We start from the raw sequence: 21,093 nt of genomic DNA, 5'->3' as shown, positions 1-21,093 counted from the left end.
AACATAGTCGCACAAATTTTGATGCAGACATGCAAACAGACTGGAGTGGTTGTTGATATCTGTTGGAGAAGCATTCTCGATAAATGCGTGCAGCGGCTCACCCATTACCCTCAACTGTTCCATACAGTAAGTGCATATCTGTAAGCTCTCCATTCGTAAAGCATTCCATTCTCTTCATATGGTATCTACTGCTCGAATGAGGCAATTCTCATTTTCCACTATCACTCTCCTGTACAACACCCTATGGCGGCGCACAGTGTCGTTTCTGGGCATGGGTTCCTATGCAATTCTTAATCCTTATGATGTACTCTATCTTCCCCAGAAGTTTGTCACAACATTTATGGGACATACTGTATAACTATTTCAATTTTTATTTACAGTTAACAATATATTAGCATTAGTATGTTCAAAAAATGTTGGGTGACAGTATGAAACGTGCATTCAATTTGAAGAGTTTATATGTAACTAACTGAGCTTACAGCTATGTGCGAGTTGTACCGGGGGCCAATAAATCCTGTATCATGAGTTTCATAAAGTGCCAAAATTTATGTGGACAACACTGAATAAAAATCAAATTAGCTTGAATAGCCCTCTAATTGAGATCTGAAAACAATAGTTACAAGCTATAGGTCTACTTGACTGGCCATTGAATGTAGGATAAAATTTTAAATCTTAAAAAAAAAAAAAAAAAAAAAATATATATATATATATATATATATATATATATATAATTTAATTTAATTTAGGAGCAATCACAAATCTCTAGTGGGCATTAGTACATTTAAAACTGTCAGACTCTTTTCCGGTGGCCAGGATTACCATCATTTGCCAAGAGCTAATTCTCTCCAAGCATGACTCACTGTTTCTCATCCATTTCCTCGCTCATGCAGACATTTTTTTCATTAGTCTTGTGGGTCCTAGGCTTCTAAAATGCATTTGGTGAAACTAGTGCTGAATAGTCTGTCTTCTGACTGTCCAAGAAGATTCCTCATTCAGTTGGTGGATTTGAGTTAGGGTATCCTGACTGAATCTCTGAAGATGAAGATTATTCAGGGCTGCTTGTTCCTTGTGGTTCACCTGAATATTCTTTCTTTTTCTGCTGTTCCTACACACACATCATTCTGTTTATACTGTGGAACAAGAAAACCCTAGTTATTTCTGTATTTCTGAAACTGAATAACCTATGCATCGAGCACCTTTTATTTGCCCTCAATAAACACAAAACTTGTGATTTGTGTTTATTAACACTTGATTATTAACTCACTAACACTTGTGATTTAAGGCATCTTAAATCACAAGTGTTAGCTATCATGATACTTTTAACAACTGCTTAGAGAAGGCTTTATTTCCAGCTATAAGTACACTCCTAAAAAATAAACAACAAAGGCAAAACATAGAATAAAACAAACTATTTAATGGACATGCGTGAAGTTGATTCAAGAGGTTGTGTGGCATTACTAGACCACATAGCAAAGCATAAAGCAAAGACATACAAAAACATGTATATTGCGACCGTCACATCCTGAAAGACCAAGTGGGTCAGAAGAATATGCAATGGAAACATCATGCTAATAATGGGTATGATACCTTCTGGCTGAAATGCATGCTTGACAACAGTGAGGCAAGCTGGCAATAGTGTTATTGATTACTTGTTATAGCAGTGTTACCCATTCCTCTAGTAACATATATTGGAGCTCATGGAGGGTGCCTGGTGGTGTACTGTGACTTACTATCCATAGACTGAACATGTCCTGTGATCTAGCAGCCCATGACAGATGTGGAATATTTCACTCTCCAGTATATGCTCCACCTCTCACCATATCGTTGTACTTCGGGAATCGTTCTAGATATTAATTCAAGACTCATGACTCATGTACAAAGAGTACATGGCCCCACAGATTTGTCCAAATATGATTTTCGTGTGTCCATTTCAGCCGGGATCTGGCATGGGAGGGGACAAAAGGACACAAACCACATGACATTGGACATATAGTCCACCTTTATGCAGTGAACATGAGACAGTTTGGTGGGATATGGGCCGTCCTGCAGCACCAGAGAGATGCATCACAAGCTGTCATGCTGTTAGTGATCTACGGCATCTTGCACCTAGCAACAGGAAGTGATTGTCTGCCACTGTGTTAGTCCTTCAGCATCCAGACCCACATCTTCTACAGAGGTTTAGATCCCTTTGGTAATGGTTCCACAGCCTGTTGATGATACTATGATGCACATTCTGCTCTCATACAACAGCAAATAGTCTTGCAACTTGCCAGCAGCCCTCCAACGCATTTGATCATGCAGATGGTGTTTTCGGCTTCTGCTTTAGTTATCTCGAATTACACAGAACTATTGCTGTTTGAGAACTGATGCATAGCTCAGGCATGTGCCTTTTTAAGATGTAGTGGTGGGACTACAGGATTGCACTTTATGCTAATTTTGGTCGTCTAATTGCATTTGACAACTTTATATGTAAATTGCATTTTTTAGTTCCCTTTTTACATTCAGACCTTTTCTTTTAGCTTTGTTGCTTATATTTTTGTGCATGGGTCTGTATATATCCTTGCATTCTCACGTGCAGATATGAAGCAGTAGCACCACAATGTTTGCATTATAATATCTGTCAATTTAGTAGCAGTTCAGTCTTTATATTACTAAAATCTTTCATCTTAATTATTAGTCTTTATTTAGGATGAAGTTGATAGTGCACATCAGAATTAGAGTTAGAAATCAGCCTGTGTTATTTATGACAGTGCAAAATATCCAAGTAAAATAACTTCTTAAATAATTAACATACTTTTATATTATAAAAAATAATGATCTTATGCATCTTCAATTAGAATAGTATCTATTTATGACACACAGGATTTTATAACAATTGACAACACTATCTTTTCAAAACATAATTAAAAACAAATCTGGAATTATAATTTTTTTTGGAACTGACTATTTTCTGAGAGAAAAATTTTAAAGAAATAAGTAACAAACTGAATTCAATTCTCTTTGAAGATTTTTAAGTTAGACAAGGAAATAACTTTTTTTCAAGGTATTCACTATTAATCTACTCATCCAGTCATCTGTTCAGCAAAGGGGTCCTCAACCGGTGCTGTGCAAGAGAAAAATAGGTGGTACGCAAAGAAGCAAAGTATTTTTAACTATTAAATTCAGAAATTGAAGCCCCAAAATCCTGATTGAGTTTTTCCGACAACACTCATAAATTAATGCTCTCTGAGCTTTGTTCAAGAGTGGGGTGGTAGTAGTACTTTATAGTGGTAGTTATAAAGTTTTTCAATTTTTGTTTATATGGTACATGTTAGTCAAAAGGTTGAGAACTGCTGATTTAGCATATTCCATATTGAATGTATTTCAGAAAGCCGTAGTAGTAATGCCTTTAAATCATAATGAGCGCAATAAAAGTAGAGATTTAATGAACATAATTTAAATAAAGTGGGTATTTCAAAGATGAACTTATGAAGGTAAACTATGTAAAATAATACGTATTAAATCATCAAATAAAAGATGTTTCCATTATATTTTTTGTCACACTTTTTATACAAAGGTGTATATTCCATAATTTGCCTTAAAATTATGAAATATAGATGTTACAGTACTATAATGCAGGTTTTCTCTCATTTAAAAATTTTATGTATACTAACCATTTTAAAGGTTATCTCTGCTTTCACTCTTATTGCAGCAATGTCATTGTCATCTTGTAAACTGATCACAGATTGGTAGATGATCCTCTCTCTCTCAACCTATTATCCTGCAATAGGATCCTATTATCCTGCTATTATCCAACATCCTGCAACTTTTCTGAGTTATTAATACATTTTTTTTTCTAATTATCTAGCGTCATATTACACCGAGCCTTCTCATAGTGTTCTGATTTTTTCTTTTGCCTTTAGTTCCGTGGAAATTTGTTCAATCTTATTGTATTGGTAGGGCAAAGGCCTGTCTGCTTCATTCACCATTTTCTTTGTTTTTGTATCTATATATTTTTATATTTTTGCCCGTGTTCTAGAAAATATTCATTAACTCACATGCAGTATTATATGGATTATGTGAAATTGTTTTGTATAGAAGCTATGCCATAATGTCATATTTTCTCGTTTTTTGTCCATTGAACTTCTTTTTTATGTTTTTAGAATGGTAGATTGTATTATTTGCTATGATGTGCTCTTCCAGGTTTCTTAATAAGTTTACTAATAATTCTTTAAAAACTTTTGCTGTTCATCTCTTGATGAATGTCTCCTCAGCTTTGAATTTTGATTTGTTTTGTTGATAAATGCTAAGACTGTTCTGCATGGTAAATGATGAGAAGACACCCTTTTCTTGTAAGTAATTTAAGGTCTCCTTTATATTTAGAATGTTGCTATATATCTTTCTTCGAATAATTTTGATTCCTACCAGTTTCAGCAATGCATGTAATAAACCAAATAAAAGATTCTCTTTGTATAATGTACAAATAATATGCAGCTCCTCAGTATAATTGTCTGTCCTTAAGAAATCTATAACAATCAACCCCCCTTTTTTGTATTTAAGTCCAATTCCTTTTCACATGACCCTTAGGGGGTTTTGTACTTTTGAAAATTCTTCATTAAAATTTGTCTTAATTTGTGGAATATTGAATATTTTCGTCAACTGTAAATCTTCTAAACTGTTCATGGGGAAGTATATATATATATATATATACATGTTCATGGGGAAGTATATATATATATATATATATATACACACACACACTCTTAGACGAAAAACAGACGCACTAAGAAGGAGTTATCTGAATGGGACAAAAATCAGTAGAAGTGATGTACATGTACAAAAAAACAAATGATTACAGTTTGAGAAAAATTGGATGATTTATTGAAGTGATAGAGCGTCACAAAGTGAAAAAGTCAGTAACACGTTTGTCCACCTCTGGCCCTTATGCTAGCAGTTATTTGGCTTGGCATCGATTGATAGAGGATGCGGATGTCCTCCTGAGGGATATCGTGCCAAATTCTGTCCAACTGGCGCGTTAGATCATCAACATCCCGAGCTGATTGGAGAGCCCTGAACATAATGCTCCAAACGGGCTTAATAGTTGAGAGATCCGGCCACATTGCTGGCCAAGGTAATGTTCGGCAAACACTAAGGCAAGCAGTAGAAACATGTGCAGTGTGGGGGCGGGCATTATCTTGCTGAAATATAAGCCCAGAATGGCATGACATGAAGGGCAACACAATGGGCCTTAGAACATTGTCGACGTACCACTGTGCTGTAAGGTTGCGACGGATGACAACCAAAGGGGTCCTGCTATGAAATGAAATGGCACCCTAGACCATCACTCCTGGTTGTCGGCCTGTCTGCCATAAGACAGTCAAGTTGGTATCACACTGCTGTCCGGGACGTCTTCAGATTCTCCTTCGCTGGTCATCGAGGCTCAGTTCAAAGCGGGACTCATCAGTGAAGACTATTCTACTCCAGTCAGTGACATTCCAGTGTGAATGAGCCCGACACCACCGCAAACAGGCTTGACATTGTACAGAAGTCAATGGTAGTCGGTGCAAGGGGTGCTGTGACCTCGGCCCCCTTTCTGTGAGCCGTCTATGAATGGTCCTTGCGGTCACTGAAGCACTAATTGCACATACGATCGATGATAATGATGCATCTGGGGCTGTGAGTGCCGCTCTGACGGTTGCTCGGTCTTCACTTTCAGTCGTTTCTGTAGGCCTACCGCTTCCTTCTTGATGCTGTGTGCGGCCATGCTTCACCCATTCCTGCCAACATCATCTAATAGTGGCATCGCTCCTGCTCAAATGTCGAACTATGCACCGATAAGCCCAACCAGCTTCTTTGAGCCCAACAACACAACCTCTCTCAAAATCTGACATCTGCACATATCGTTCGCGCACCTGTATGCGAGACATACATAGTTACTGTCTACCAGAGTACACGGAATGAAATTCCTGAAGAATTTATGACCTGGAATCATAATTTCTCCTCTTAAATATCCTGCCAGTTGCGCAGATCAGATGCGCTGTAGTGACAACCGTTCATTCATTGGCAGCCAAAATGTAAAATTTTGCATTTTCTATCAAAACCTGTATGCATATCAATTTGTGTCTAATTTGCTTTTGTTCTCCTCGGTACATCGTGCCGCGTCATTTTGTTTTGTCTAAGAGTGTAAATATATACTGTACAATGTCCGTAATCCGGACGTCCATTATATGGAATGATCTATAATCCGGACCTCAAAGCCACATACTTTTTTTTGTATGCTTTAGGCATGTGTGTTGGGAGGATGTGTCTCCAGATACGTTAAAAAATGTTTAGCATAATTTATGGCCAGCTACCATATTTCATGGTGAGGACGATGAAGATGATAGCCACAAATATGAAGGTTTTTGGATATCGCAAACTAAAATTTTCCAGTTATTGGACTTTGTAAAGAAATGTGGAGAAGCCGTAATAAATGAAGATGATAAAACAGAAGTTTTTCATTGGGACGACAGTGCCCCAGTCATCAATCAATTAACGGACGGCGAAATCTGTAGTATGGTTCTAGATCCAGAAAATACGCTTCCGATAGTGAAGAAAGTGACAGAGAGGTTATTCAAAAAGAAAAAATTTTGATTGACAAGTTAGTCGGTATTTTCGACACAGCAATTACAGAACTTGAAGAGTGGAACTTTGTAATTGAACAAGAAATTATGTCTGTTTATAGAGTTAAGGAGAAAGTATTAGCACAAAAAACAAAGCAACTTAAACAACTTGCATTGAAAGAAATGTTTAATAAAGTAAGCAATTAAATATTAAGCATTTTTTGTAAGTTTTGATACATTTTAGATCATAATTGCTCTTTATTTCATAAATTACGATTTCATATTTTTAATTGTATAATTTCTGCATGCCATCGTACCAGATTTAAATTGATGATCTATAATCCGGAAAAATCGCCAAAGTCCTGACGAGTCCAGGTATTTATATTTACTTTTTCATAACTACCTAAAATGCACACTTTTTCATAACTACATTAAATTTCAAAATCAACTTTTTAAACAAGTCAGAGGTCTTCGAATGGCGTCCCATTCCAGTACATCGCTCTGTAGTATCTTTTTATTTATCAAAGAATTTAACTTCCAAAAAAATCTACAACCACAAGAATTAAATTACTACGAGCACACTTACAGATATATTGATGATCTTATTACAATTAATAATTTTAATAAAATTGAATACTCAGAGATTTATCCAAATTGCCTTACACTTAATAAAACTAATAATTCACAAAATAGCATAGACTATCTCAATCTTCAAATCATTAACTACAAAAAAATTTTACTTTTTGACAAAACAAGAAACTTCAATTTCAATACTAACAAATTAATAAATTGGAATTCCAACATATCCAAAAAAAGTAATTAACAATACAATAATAAATCATATACAATGAATTAAAAATATCAGCACAGATATGATAGATCTACAACACGAAGTTTTGCTCCTTATTAAAATTCTCAAAAATAATCTAATACCTAATCAATTTATTAACCATTGCCTTAAAAGAGCAGGCGTTAAATACTCACTCTAAATCATTTAACTGATAGGGATATGATAATTTGTTCCTAAACCTGAGAAGGCGGTATAAGTTGGATGACTATCAGTTGAAGGATTTGAACATAGTGTAATTACAAGCTGTATATAATGGAAAAAGCTAATTGTCTTCAGACTTATGCTGTTACTAAAAAAAAAAATGGGCCTATTTCATAATCTGTCTGTCAAATAGCTCTTTGACAGTGAAAATTCCTTTTTTCCTTTTCTTAATTTCTTCCTCGTTATGACACGGCAATTAGCCAGAAATTAATTAATTTCCACTCACTAGTATATTCAAAAATTTTAACAGATGGTTTCACTCAAATGAGAACTCCACAACATATGTCCCTCAAGCATTCCTAGTCACTCCCTCTCCCATAAATTCTTAATTTTTTTCTTAATTATTTTTCATTGAACGGGAATTGGTTTGTTCCCCTTGAAAAGTCAACTAATTTCCAATCAATGGCAATGATTACTTGTTTTTAATTTAATTACTTGCTTTTAATTTAATTTCTTTTTACAATTGAAATTTTGTTATTCATGATTTAATTTAAGTCCCCGTTAAACACTTTTAACAATTTACATTCAAGTTAATTTAAAACAATTTTCGGAATTAAACTTACTAACTATGGATTATTCACTCTTTTTAGATAATTCTACTAAAATTAATCTTAGGAGATAATATCATTAATATCTCTTTAGTAAACAAATTATTATATATTTATATACAGTCGAAAGTCGTTAATCCGGACTCGTCGGGACTTCGGCGATTCCGGATTATCGATTTTTCCGGATTATAGATCATCAGTTTAAATCTGGTAAGATGGCATGCAGAAATTACAAAATTAAAAATATGAAACCGTAATTTATGAAATAAAGAAAATTATGATTTAAAGGGTATCAAAATTTACCAAAAAAAGCTTAAGATTTATTTGTTTACTTTATTAAACATTTCTTTTAATGCGCGCATGCGTAAAGCATACATTACGCATAGTCGAAATTAGAAAATTGCAACCAGAAAACTATTTGATGTGTACTCGTGATATTTATAATGACGAGGAATTTGATTTAAATCATATCAAAGATGGAATACATCGAGATGAAATACTACATTTAGTAAGGAATTATAAGCTGAATAAAATAAAAACATCTGCTCTGAAGATAAGGATAGTGCTGACAGATCAACTTCCAGTTCATTGCGTGCCGCGATGTCCCCCCCCCCAGAGCAGCGTGAAATTGAACAGATTTGAGAATGGTTAAGAAACAGGATATGCCTTTATCCATTTTTTGCAGCAATTCCACTTTTTGTTTAATGGACTTCGAAACATACTTTCGCTTTGTAGATCCTTTACATATTAGTAAATATATATTGGAAATTCTATTTGACATAATCGAAAGTTCAAGCTTACTTTTATAAAATTGCTCTAACAGTCTGCAAAAAATAATAAGCTGGATCCAATTCGAAGATTAAAGGAACAATGCAATCTGCAACATTAACTGAATTAGATAATTTTAGCTTAGCTTATACCGTCCGTTATACATTAAACGCTCATGCATAAACGTATTATGCACATGCGCACACGCAAATTCGCAGCCGTAAAGGGTTTACGCGTAAACGTGACGTATGTGCAGAAAGTTTGTAGCTTTGAGGTCCAGATTATAGATCATTCCGGATTATGGGTGTCCGAATTAATGACTTTTGACTGTAGTAGTTGCTGTTTTGTCAACTTCTTTACCTGTCTTTGGTACTATGCAATGAAACATACCACATACATGAATGGTAGATCTTTACACAAACAGTTTATTACTTGTTGTATCCAGCCTGGTTGTCACAGGCATTTTGAAGAAATCATCTATATTATGGGAAATTTTTCATAATGCTAGGAGAATTCATGATTAATAAAACTTAAACAGAAAAACCTTTATTAAGCAAAGCAAGCAGTGCTTGAATTAAGTATAACTTGGGAACATGATATCGATTAGAGAGGGTGTACATCCTGTGAAGAAAGTTGATCCATTATTCCTCGCAGCCCATTTGTCAAAAATGATCCCAATGGAATGCGGTTATTTTTTAGAAAAAGTACTAAATATAAAATTGCTATAAACATGGATTACTTTCCTTCTAATTTTTGTATTTAAAGTTATTTTTGTATAACATGAGGGTCACACGAAATTTAAAATTTACATTTGAGAATAAGTAAAGGATCAATTTCACTCTAGCAAAAATTGCTGTAACCTCCCATTTGATTATTTCACTTTGAATTTTCACTTTGAATTACCTTTTTTTACCCTTTCTTCCAAACATTATCTTTGTAAGTTAATCAACAAATTATAGTAGCTGCAGATTTAAAGTAGAGATGCCAAATAGGAGGCTGAATAAATTGATCAAAATTCACGGATTTACAATGTATCTGTCCTTTTATTTTGGATTAATAATTTACAGTAGTAGCACATGCTAAATTAAATCTGCAAGTTACTATATTATTGCTTTTTATAAAGTTTCCCCTTCCCCCTTAGCCTTTTTATATAAGAACTTTCTTTGGCCATAAAAAAATTTCTTCGCAAAGTTTCCTAGGTTGGGGCTTGTAATTGTAACAAGATTGTAGGGCTTCTGTCATCCTGGGTATGCTGATTAGCCAGTAAGGAAGAATTTTTCTTTATTACAGAAATAATTGAATCATTCAGTTATCTTAAGCGTAGTAATGTGATTAATAAAAAAATATAAGTTGTTGGTTAAGATCAAAATTGTATTATTTGTTATGTACTACTTTTTATAGTGCTATTAAGCTTCATCTTTTAACTTCTGATTCTGTACACATAAAAGTCTGTGAAAGTCTAATATTAGCTATTATTTGGTCTATTTCAGGTATGGAAGTTCCAGTTTTGGAAAAGAAGGGGAGTGTATGTGGACGCAGGAAAGTAGCTCAGTTTCCTCAACAGTTTATGCAACAGTCTGTTGATTCTATTTCTGATAATTCTGATAAAACAGAAAATTTTCATAAAAAGGCATTTATTCGTAAGTAGCAAATATAGTATTGACCTATCTTTGGAGTTGTAGTCAAACAATATTTTCCTTATTATTATTATTATTGTAATTTTTAATATAGTTATATAGGATTATTACACACACACAATAAATAAATAAAAAAAATAAAATAAAAAATAATTAAAAAAACCACTATGTAGTTTCAATAGTTTAGGAAAGCAAAGTGTAATATTGAATGTAAATTTTTCTTAAGATGTAGTTTTTGTAGCAGTTCACAAATGCTCTGTATGCAGACTGATAGTGTCGGATAATTCAGTAATTTTTCAAATTGTAGGCTGTGGAATTTAAAGTTCAGAACTTGCACTTCCTAAAGTTTTCCTTAGATTTTGTTAGCTATGAGCACATTTAACTCGTTCTTAAGATGTTATATCTTTACATGTTTAGCCTGTACTTTAAAATATTTTGTACCAATCGTAGATCTTGCTCGGAGGGGATTTTCGGAAGTTTGATTAAAATTTGCAGTGAACCATGGTAATCAATTCAGTTTACCTGAATTCCAAAATGCAATATATTTCTACAGCAAACAAAATTTTATCTATTGAGTTGCATGACTTGCAGTGATCATGTATTACCAGAGTGTTGGAAAATACACTGGTTTCCAAATATTAAGGAAAAATTGTGAAAATAGCGATGTATCTAAAATAAAGTACTCGGGCCAAAAAAAATCAGTCTGTGTAAAATTTGAATATGTTATCAAGTAAGAGTTTTTGAATAAAATTGCAGTATGTAAATTACTTGTGCTGCAATCAGAATGCGTGATCTGCGAGGAGCATAGAGTTCTTTGAGAGAAAACCTTTAAATTTTGCTGTGATACTGAGATAAGACGTCTTTGATCAGGGTTGCCACGCTACCTGGAAAACCGGAAAAAGTCAAGGAATTCGGAAACTGACCAAAAAATTCAGGGAAAAGTCAGGGAATTTAAGTGTTTTAGTCAAAATCTGGAAAAGTCAGGGAATTTCATACAACGATCCCGCCAAAAAAGGCGAGTTTTGCGCCGACGTCGGAAGAGATCACTTTTTTGGCGAATTGTGTATCACGTGAGTGTCATTCGGGCAGCTGGCATAGAGCCAATTTTCGCAGCTCCAATTTGATTGTCTTTTTAGAAAGGCAAAGCAAGTTTCCCGCAACTTTTGGTTTCCAGTAACCTCGAGAATTGCATGTGCAGTGCATGAACTAAAGAAAGTACCTGTTCTCGTATAAAACAAAATCGGTTTAATCCTAGTATACGGTACCAGGAAGGTTAGAATTAAAAAAATATGTATTATGAAGAAGGAAAACTTCTCTGCAACAGACATGGCTCTGTTCCATCATAGCGGAAAACAGCTGTGCATGAGCGATATATCTGTCGCCAAAGCTCGAAACCGGTGTCGAAGTTCGAAGGTCACGTTATCAAGAGTTCATAAAATGAATATCGTTTAAAATGTCTTTAAACTGTAAAGGAAAAGAAAATATTTTGACGCAAGTAAATTAATTCATGGATTAGTTATTTTGAGGGGGGGGGAATCTACGAAAATCCGTTTTTAAAATTATTGCGAAAAATCCAAGAAAAAACGTTCTTTGATAAAACGTTTCTTCTTGGATTTTTCGCAATAATGTAAAAACGGATTTTCATAGTTTTCTTTTTTGTCAAAGAACGTTTCTTCTGAACACGTGTTTCTCAATTTCCTGTACACATCGCGGAGAGGGAAATTCTGGCCATTCCGTCGTCAAATCCCTTGGCAAATTTTCTCTCCGCTTTTTACATAGACGTTCTTTGGTGAGAATAATCTCCATGTATGGTACAGCGGGATTTGATGACATGATGATGAGCAGTAAACGGGTCATTTTGTTCTTGGCGACAATTTTCAAAATCACGCGAAGGCCGTATCGTATACTAGGATTTTACCGCAAAATCTTTCTTTTCTTTTCTTTTCTTTCTAATAAATACCTTGTCATTTTGCAGTAAAATAAAAAAATAGTAATCAATCATCTAGGATAACCATGTAATATAACTATATTCGCTAAAATATCGTTGATTATTCTAATTAAATTTTTAAGTAATTATCTTTATTTTTATGTTATTCATATCATTTAATGTTGCTTCTTCCCTCAATTTATTTATCATTAGTAAATAATATTTCCAAATTTCAGGAAATTTTCTCTGGCATAATTCTGAAATTAATTCTAACAGTATGATGACAACTAACAGTATGACATTCTAACAGTATGATGAAATTTAATGCACATATTTTTTCCATATGTATGCTGCAAAATAAATATAAAATACCTCAATTTAGTAAAAAAATATCATTAAATAGATTTCTTTCTTTCGTTTAGCTGCAGAATGTCTGCAAAAAAAGCCTTATTTTATTCCAGATTGGGTAGATTCTAATCTCAATCTTCAGTGGAGAAAACAACTCCTATTATAATTATATTTGTGTTTTCAAGTGTTAAGCTGCCTTTTAAGAATACACCTCACACAAATTAAATTTACCTAAAATCTAACCTAACTTTTAGCATTGTGTTGTGATTTATAAGAACCGGATTAGCCTCGTGTTGAACTGGGGATGATCATGAGTAATAATTAAATAAAACGTACAGTTGTTATCCAATGTACATATCTTAAATTTTATTAAGTTTTTTAAGCGGAAAAGTAAACAAAATTAACAAACAAAGTGAATTTGCTACACAGTACAAGTAATATCATAATTAATTTACCTCTTAGCACAGGCAACGTACATTACGCGGATAGACTGGAATTTTCTCGAAACATATGTGGAAAACCTGGAAAAGCCAGGGAATTTCATTCTCCTGTTTGAGTGGCAACCCTGTTTCATATCTAGTTCGTTAAGAATGACCTCCAGGCATCATTTCCCTGAAGAACTTCTGTGGAGAGCTATTGAGAGACTAGGAGCAGGACAAAGACAGAAGAAGCCATTTGGCTAAATGTGAGTCTTTCTGTGGTTCATAGACTTAGACTTTGGCAACAATTTCTAACTACGGATTCAGCATCGAGGAGGTTCAGCCAAGGTTTAGCAAAGAACTATGATGAGTGCTGATGACCAATATTTGTTGTTATGTGCATGATGGAATAGAACTGCATTTCCAACCTAACTCAGATCCTCCCTTGCTGCAGCCACCAGAAGGTTGGTATCAATGTCAACTGTACATAGAAGGCTTTGTGAAGGAGGTCTGTATGCAAGGTAACCAGCCATTTGTGTGACACTCGCATCACATCATAGAAGGAAGCGTTTGAGGTTGGCATGTCAACATATTCACTGGATGGTTGATAAGTGGATGGTTGTTATCTTTGGATGAGTCCAGGTTTAGACTTCAGTGTGATAATAGGTGTAATTTCATTTAGAGGGGACATGGAACCCGTTATCATCCATGGAACCATTGTGAAAGAGATGCATACAGAAGGAACAGTTTGTATTTAGGGTAGTATCACTTTGGATGGATGCAGAGACCTCCATGTCTTTCCACGTGGAACCATGAATGCTCAGGACTATATAGATGATATCCTTGATGCATATGTATGCCTTTATGCTGGGGCAATAGGTGATGATTACCTGATACAGGAGGAGAATGTTAAACTGCATAGGGCAAGCATCATGGATGATTATCTTCAGCAGCAATCAGTTCAGCACATGGAGTGGCCAACTAGATCACAGGACCTAAATCCTATCGAGCATGTTTGTGATGCTTTAGGAAGACCTATAACTGCTCTCAATCCTTTTGAGACTCTTGTAACTGCTTTGCAAGAGCAATGGCTCTCACTTCCCACGGCACTGATAGACCATATGATTGACAGCATCAAACATCACTTTATATGCTCTGTTGCTTCTAAGGGAGATCAAATTCCATATTGAAAGAAATTTTCCTATACCAAACTGATGCATTTAATTTGATCATGTTACACATAGGTTAATTTCTATAACACCATAACTTTTCTGATAATTCCTTTCCATTCAATTTTCTACCTTACTATGTGTCTATGCTATGGTTCAGCTTCATTAAATTCTACTCGTAACTTTTCAAGTAATCATTTTTGTGATTTTTCCTTAATTAATGATAACCAGTGTACATATCATCATGCACATACTCCTTCAAGGTTTCAATGTGATATCTTTCACAACACTTTTTTTATTCATTATTGAAACTCTATATATTAGTTTTAGACTTGTTGCTATAAATAGCCTTGTCAGTAATCTTGTGTTAAATAGTAAATGCATATTTGTGATAAAACTTTTTGGAAAGGATAATTTTATTTCAAATTGGTGTTATCAAACAGATTTAAAAGGTTTAAAGATAATGTCTGAGTTATTCTATTTGACAAACTGGAGATGTATGGAAACAAACAAACAAGGGAGGGGGGAAAAAAAAATTAAGACATTTCAATTTTGGGAGGAGTTTTGGTGAAAATTTTATTATGCTTGCATTAAGAATTGATGCAAAATAATTTTTACTTTCATCAGTTGGAGACAATTTTATTGCTACAAAATTTTTACTGCAGATTCTTCCATTAAAGACAGATTTCAGAAGCCTATATTTATAAACTGAATTTAAAACAAAGCAAAAAAGTCATGATTTGTTTGTAAAAACTATTGGAACTTGTAATACAACAAGCAGAACATATATAGAAATGGCTTGTTAAAACTGAAGAATTGTTATGTGCATAGTTGCCAGAGTTTGGCACATTCTAAAAATTCTGCATTTTTCCAAGGTGAATGCACTAATTCAGTTGAATCTCGCTGTAATAATCCCTTCCCCAGATATCAAGAATGATGAACCTTTTGGTCCCATCTGCTTTCCTATACAGCAGATCTTGAAAGATATGAAGATAACTGTATGAACTGTATGAATATTTTCCATTGAAACTTTTTTAAATATTTTCTTGTTATTTTTCGAGCTTCCATGCTTTAATGAAACAAATCATTAACTCTTAAAATCATCCACAATTTTTATGTTAGGATCCATATTCCAACCATAAAGATAAACACCTCTGTAGGTTACTTTTCCTTTATCTTCGCTTCCATCATATTTGTATTCTAAACAAAAGGCTGTGTGAGACAAATGTGACAATTCTAGAAGAATGAGGATGCAGTAAATATAATGTCGTGGTCACATTTTTTTAACATGTAACCAAAAATGTGAAATTCTCCAATTCTGTTGTTTGATTTAGTTGTCTGACATAGCTCTGTTCAGAACTGATATTGTGCTGGGAGTTTTAGCTTTACAGTGAAAGAGGAGGGTGAATCCTGTCAGCTTAGGACTATCAGTTGATACATTTTTCAGGGAAAGAAATTTTTTATTCATATTGATATGTAGTGTTTGAGTACAAATGCTCTCTAAACTCTGCCCTGCAAGGGGTGTTTACATTCTTTGTCTTTTGCAACACACAATATTCTTTATGAAGATAATCGAATTTTTACTTTGTAACTGTACATATCTTTGGGGAAATGTATGTGTTCTCACTGGACATTTCCCAGGACAGTTGGGTGACAAAATTTGCTCGGACCTCTCGTAGCAATTTTTTTGTAAAATGCCAATCTGAAAATGATGCGTTTGTCATACGAAGAGCTTTAGCTATATAATTGTACTAATGTATCACTTTAAATAAAACATGCTTTTTAAAATTTTACAATGAAGTTATAAGGTATTTCTCCTGCCTTCTTAGCATGCCTTTGTGGTGTAGTGGTCAGCACACTTGATGCGTATTTGAGAGGTCAGTGGTTTGAGTCCCAGCGAGGGCATTGTGCATTTTTCACATCTCCAGCTTCAAAGTATCCTAATTTCTCTACAAAGTATAAATATTTAGGTTATTTAATTATTATTCTTGTAAGTATTATGTAATAACTCAGCCTGCTAAGCGTGAATTCCATAAATAGTTTAAAAATAGAGTGAAGGATTATAATGTACATTAAAGTGTCAGAGAAAATTATCACTGCTGTATTTTTTAAAGTCAATAATTCTGATTTGAATGGTATCATTTTGATTGTACCCTTAGTTCTTTTTGAAAAGAAAATGTTGTGATGTCTATTTTTGTTTCATCATCAAGGGGCAGGAAATTGATATCTGTAATTCAGTCAAGCTTTATGTAATGGATGTAGTCTATGTGTACTAGTATATTTTGTTACAGGTTAAATTTTGTAAAGATGTTTTGTTCTTTGTATGATAGTAGGATTTACTGACTAAGCTCTTTCTTTGGACAGTTGTGAGAGTAAGGAAAGTTATAGTAGAGTGTTTATTTGTTAATTTTATAAATAATTTACTTATGTGTGTTTTATTTTTTAGGAGATTCTCATATATTTCATGGCTACCCTCCTCCCCCTCCTCCAAAGACAAGACCTCGTAAAATGGTAGGCTATGTATACTGTTTAATGTTGAACATTGTTCCCATTTATTTTGTAATTTCATATAAAAACTTTTGTTATATCTACATTTTCATTCAAATAAGAAATGTATTTTATTTTTATTTTTAATTACATTGTAGTATTTTGAATTTGATATTAAAAATGAATGGCATAAAGATACTAATGGAAAGACATTTAAACTGCTTGCATGTGAAAGTGAATGATGTTATAAGTTTATCAACTTCCAGTTAACATTGTTTAACTGGATTATAGTTTAATGTTAGGAAAAGTATTTGGTGTCCATGTTTATTCGTCATAGAACAAACTGAGAATTAAGGCTTGTTTACCACAACTGATAAGAACAAGAGAACAGATGTTCTTCGATTTTCAAGAAGTGCTGTTGTTTTAGGGTTTTACATTTGGAAGTTATTTGCTTTTCTTAATTAAAATGTGTCTAGTTGGTAACTTTCATTAGTATAGTCATTTTATTCAGTATACTATTATAAGAATTTTTTTTTCAGGAGAAACCTCTGTGAAAGAACTTTGTATGTAGTTGGAAACAATTTCACGATAATCATATTTTGCTAACTGAAGAATGTCAGTGGTGTATTTTAATATGAGTAACAGCTTTCCAAATTTAGCTTTATTTAATTTTTTTTTAAAGGTTGTATTTAAGATATTTGAAAGAGCAGAAAAGGTAAGCTAGAATAGCCTCCTTGTACTCTGTTCTAATGTAAGAATATCTAGGTAAAGAAAGAAAAGTTCCATAGATGTAATATAAATCAGTTTGCTATAGTGCTGCTAGGAAGCAGAGGGAAAAACTTTCTGAGGTATTTGGTGACGGAATTTGACGGTGAGAATTTCTCCCTCTGCGATGTGTACAGGAAATTGTTGAGCATGTGTTAAGAAGAAAAGTTGACTTTCGCGATAATTTATACTCGGATTTTCATACTTTTTTTTGCTCCAAATAACTAATCTATTAATTAATTTACTTGTGCAAAAAATATTTTCTTTTTCTTTAACCCCTTCGCGCCGACTGTCACGTCTACGTGCCAGCAACGAACACACTCACCTACCGGCCGACACGCAGGCATGATAGAGCATTTTCCCGTTTACTACCTACTGTCACGTATTTGTGTCAGCGTACTGGAACGTTTTTCAAACTATAATTTCTGCCACAAGATGGCACTGTATGTCCATATGGTTTCAGATACATGTACATTAGACCTACTCGAAATGAGAAAAGCATGACTCACATACACGTGTTTTTGATTATATAAACAAACGGGGAACTAAATGTTTCCGAATAGCGTGATTTATGACGTCTCTTTAAATCGCACTTTATTCGCATGTGGTAGTTGTTTATTGTAAGTAGAAGTTTTATATGCGCTAAAGCGGTTTACAGTTCAGTTTTTAGAAAATAATTACATCTTGTTAGACATGAATTCTTTCTGTTTTTACCGTTGCAATGTCGAAGCGTTGAAAATGTTTAACAGAGAATGAAATAGAAGAAATGATGCAAAATATTTCAGATATTGATTCTGAAATTCTGATATTGATTCTGAAAGATTAACTGAAAGACATTTTCCAAAACTTTGTTCAGAAGAGACTGATAAGAAAATGAGATGACAATGCTTCGTTTGTTCACATTCCCGGAAAAATCCTCCAAAACGGCAAATGAGTTATTACGAGTTCAAGGAATGTAACGTAGGACTGTGTGTAGATCCCTGTTTTCAAATTTTTTCATACGAAAAGAGAATTTTAAGTAATATATTTAGTTTTCAGATGTATAATGTTAAAAGTCATAAAATGGTGAGTAATTAAAATAAAATGTGTAAAATATGCATTTAAACAAGAAATTAGGTAATTAAAGTATACATATAAAAAATATCTATAAAGCATAAGCCGTTTAAATACTCTATAGAGCATTATTAAACAATGCGTTGATACTTCGGAAAATTTCATGGATTTAGGCTTACTACCAAAAAAGCCCCCGGCCCTGGAGAGACGCTCGCGAAAGACGCTGCCGGCCTCCGCGATAAGCGCGCGTTTTCACTACCCGGCTCGAAGGGGTTAAAGTTTAAAGAAATTTAAAACGATAATCGTTTTGTGTACTCTTGATAAACGTGACCTTTGAACTTTGCGATCTTCGCTGACAGATATTTCGCGCATGCGCAGCTGTTTCTCTCTACGTTGGGATGGAGCCACTCCTGTTGCAGAGAATTTTTTTTTATCTTAATACATATTTTCTATTCTAACCTCCATGTATGGTACACATGGGATTTGGCGAAATTATGATAAGCAGTAACAACAGTTACCTCTCTCTGTCTCTCAGTGTCTGTTTAAGAAGGTGTTGGGCAGTAAACCGGTCGTTTTGGTGTTGGCGGCAGTTTTTAAAATTGTATCAAGGCCATAGCGAAAACTGGGATTTTACCGCAAAATCTTTTTAACTTTATTTTTTTCATTTTAATAAATGCCTTATTTTTCATTTTGCAGTAAGATAAAAAAATAGCAATCAGTCATCTAGGCTAACGTTTAATATGACTATACTCGCCAAATTATCATTGATTATTGTAATTCTTCAATTTTTAAGTAATTAACTTCATTTTAATGTTATTTATATCATTTACTGTTCTTCTTTCCTCTAAATTTATTTATTATTAGTTAACCCTTTGATGTGCGCAATATTTTTGTATAATTTTTTAACTGATAACTCTCGAAATTGAATATTATGATTGTAGAGACAAATAATATATTAATTTAAAAAATCTACTCTTGCCCATTGTTCTGTGGGTGGTGGTCGCTCTGTGAAACCACCGCGCATCTAGGACTTTGAAACTTACTGAGATAGTAGGGAGAAAAAACTTGCCTTTCTCCGTGCGTGTTTCCAATAAATGACAAAATTTACGAATTTAAAAAAAAAAAAAAAAATGTATGTAAGAAATGCATTATATATAATTTTTGTACATTATTTTGCAAAGTAAATCGTCAGAAAAAAATTTAAAAATAAACATTTATGTAATTTTTCTATAGCAGTGAAAATATAAGTACCTACATAATAAGGACGTTTTGCTAAATGGATTGAAAAACTCTCTAAAATAAGGGGAAAAAAAGAACTCAGTGTTTTTTTTTTTTTTTTTAATTTCAAAGAATAAATTTTTTTGTGACACTGTTCAAAGCATGTTTTGTCATTTTGGTTCATGCATAGACCCATATTGCACATTTCGCACATGTATCTTCTGTAAGGTTCCTTCCTTGTGCTACAAAATGTACGCTGCCTGGATCTAAATTTCACTGATATATGTCCAGCGTTATTTAGTTTCTTTTCATCTGCCACATGAAATTTGTGGTTTTTTATGTTAATGGGGGGGGGGGCTTGGTCTTTGGTATGGATCATTTGTTTTGCATTCATACTTATTTTATTCGCATTTCATCCCAAAGTATTCAGAAAATATTTTTAATTTAAATAAAACTTAAAGTGGTTTCTATTTTTAATTATAGCAGAGTATATTTACATTAAATTTAAACCGCAAGAGATAATTTATAAAATCACAATACCGGCTTGGGGAGCAAGTGTGTTGAGATCTCTGGAAAAGAAAAATTTTTTTACTGGGCAGGTGCATGTATTGTTTAGTAATAAAATAACTGTGATTTCAAAACCCCTTATCTGTATCTGGGTAAAAATAAACATTCCTATTTGAGAAGCAAGCAAACACCATTGTGAAGAGCAGTGGTTTCAAGGCGCGACCACCGAACCTCTAGAGCATTGTGACACAATCTCCTATCTTGACTTTGGAATAATTCAATAACTGGACCCAATGGCCATTCCAATCTTTTTTTGTTCTCACTTCCGACAAGTATCGCATCTCCTAAATATATTTGTCTTCGAGTAGCTTTATTATCTCTGGATTGAATTAGGAGACTCAAATATTCGTCTATAAATCTTTTTGTGAGATCTTGTCATAATTTCTTTTGATATCTATAACTCTTATTGATATTGACTTCATATATATGGTCCAAGTCCAGAACTCCAACCGTTTTTATATCCTGAATGAACATAGAGGGTGTTAAAGGCATTAAATCTTCAAACAAATAATTTAACGGTCTTGCATTGATTACAGCTTCCGTATTGCAGAGAAT

General features: G+C 33.7%; 1 protein-coding gene across 7 annotated transcripts in view; it reads left to right on the top strand.

The window, feature by feature from the left end:
* Nucleotides 1-21,093, top strand: part of LOC118183667 (uncharacterized) — a 315,563-nt gene that overhangs the window by 159,533 nt on the left and 134,937 nt on the right. For all 7 annotated transcript variants that reach the window (XM_085808069.1, XM_085808070.1, XM_085808072.1 and 4 more), the window contains 2 exons: nt 10,439-10,588; nt 16,895-16,959. In XM_085808069.1, the coding sequence (XP_085664195.1) occupies nt 10,439-10,588; nt 16,895-16,959 (215 nt within the window). The remainder of the gene's footprint in view (nt 1-10,438; nt 10,589-16,894; nt 16,960-21,093) is intronic.

Source organism: Stegodyphus dumicola, chromosome X1 (genome assembly GCF_044657685.1).
Source record: "Stegodyphus dumicola isolate Sdum_Otavi_A_Nest chromosome X1, ASM4465768v1".
NCBI lineage: Eukaryota > Metazoa > Arthropoda > Arachnida > Araneae > Eresidae > Stegodyphus > Stegodyphus dumicola.
This window is presented reverse-complemented; position numbering and strand designations above follow the sequence as displayed.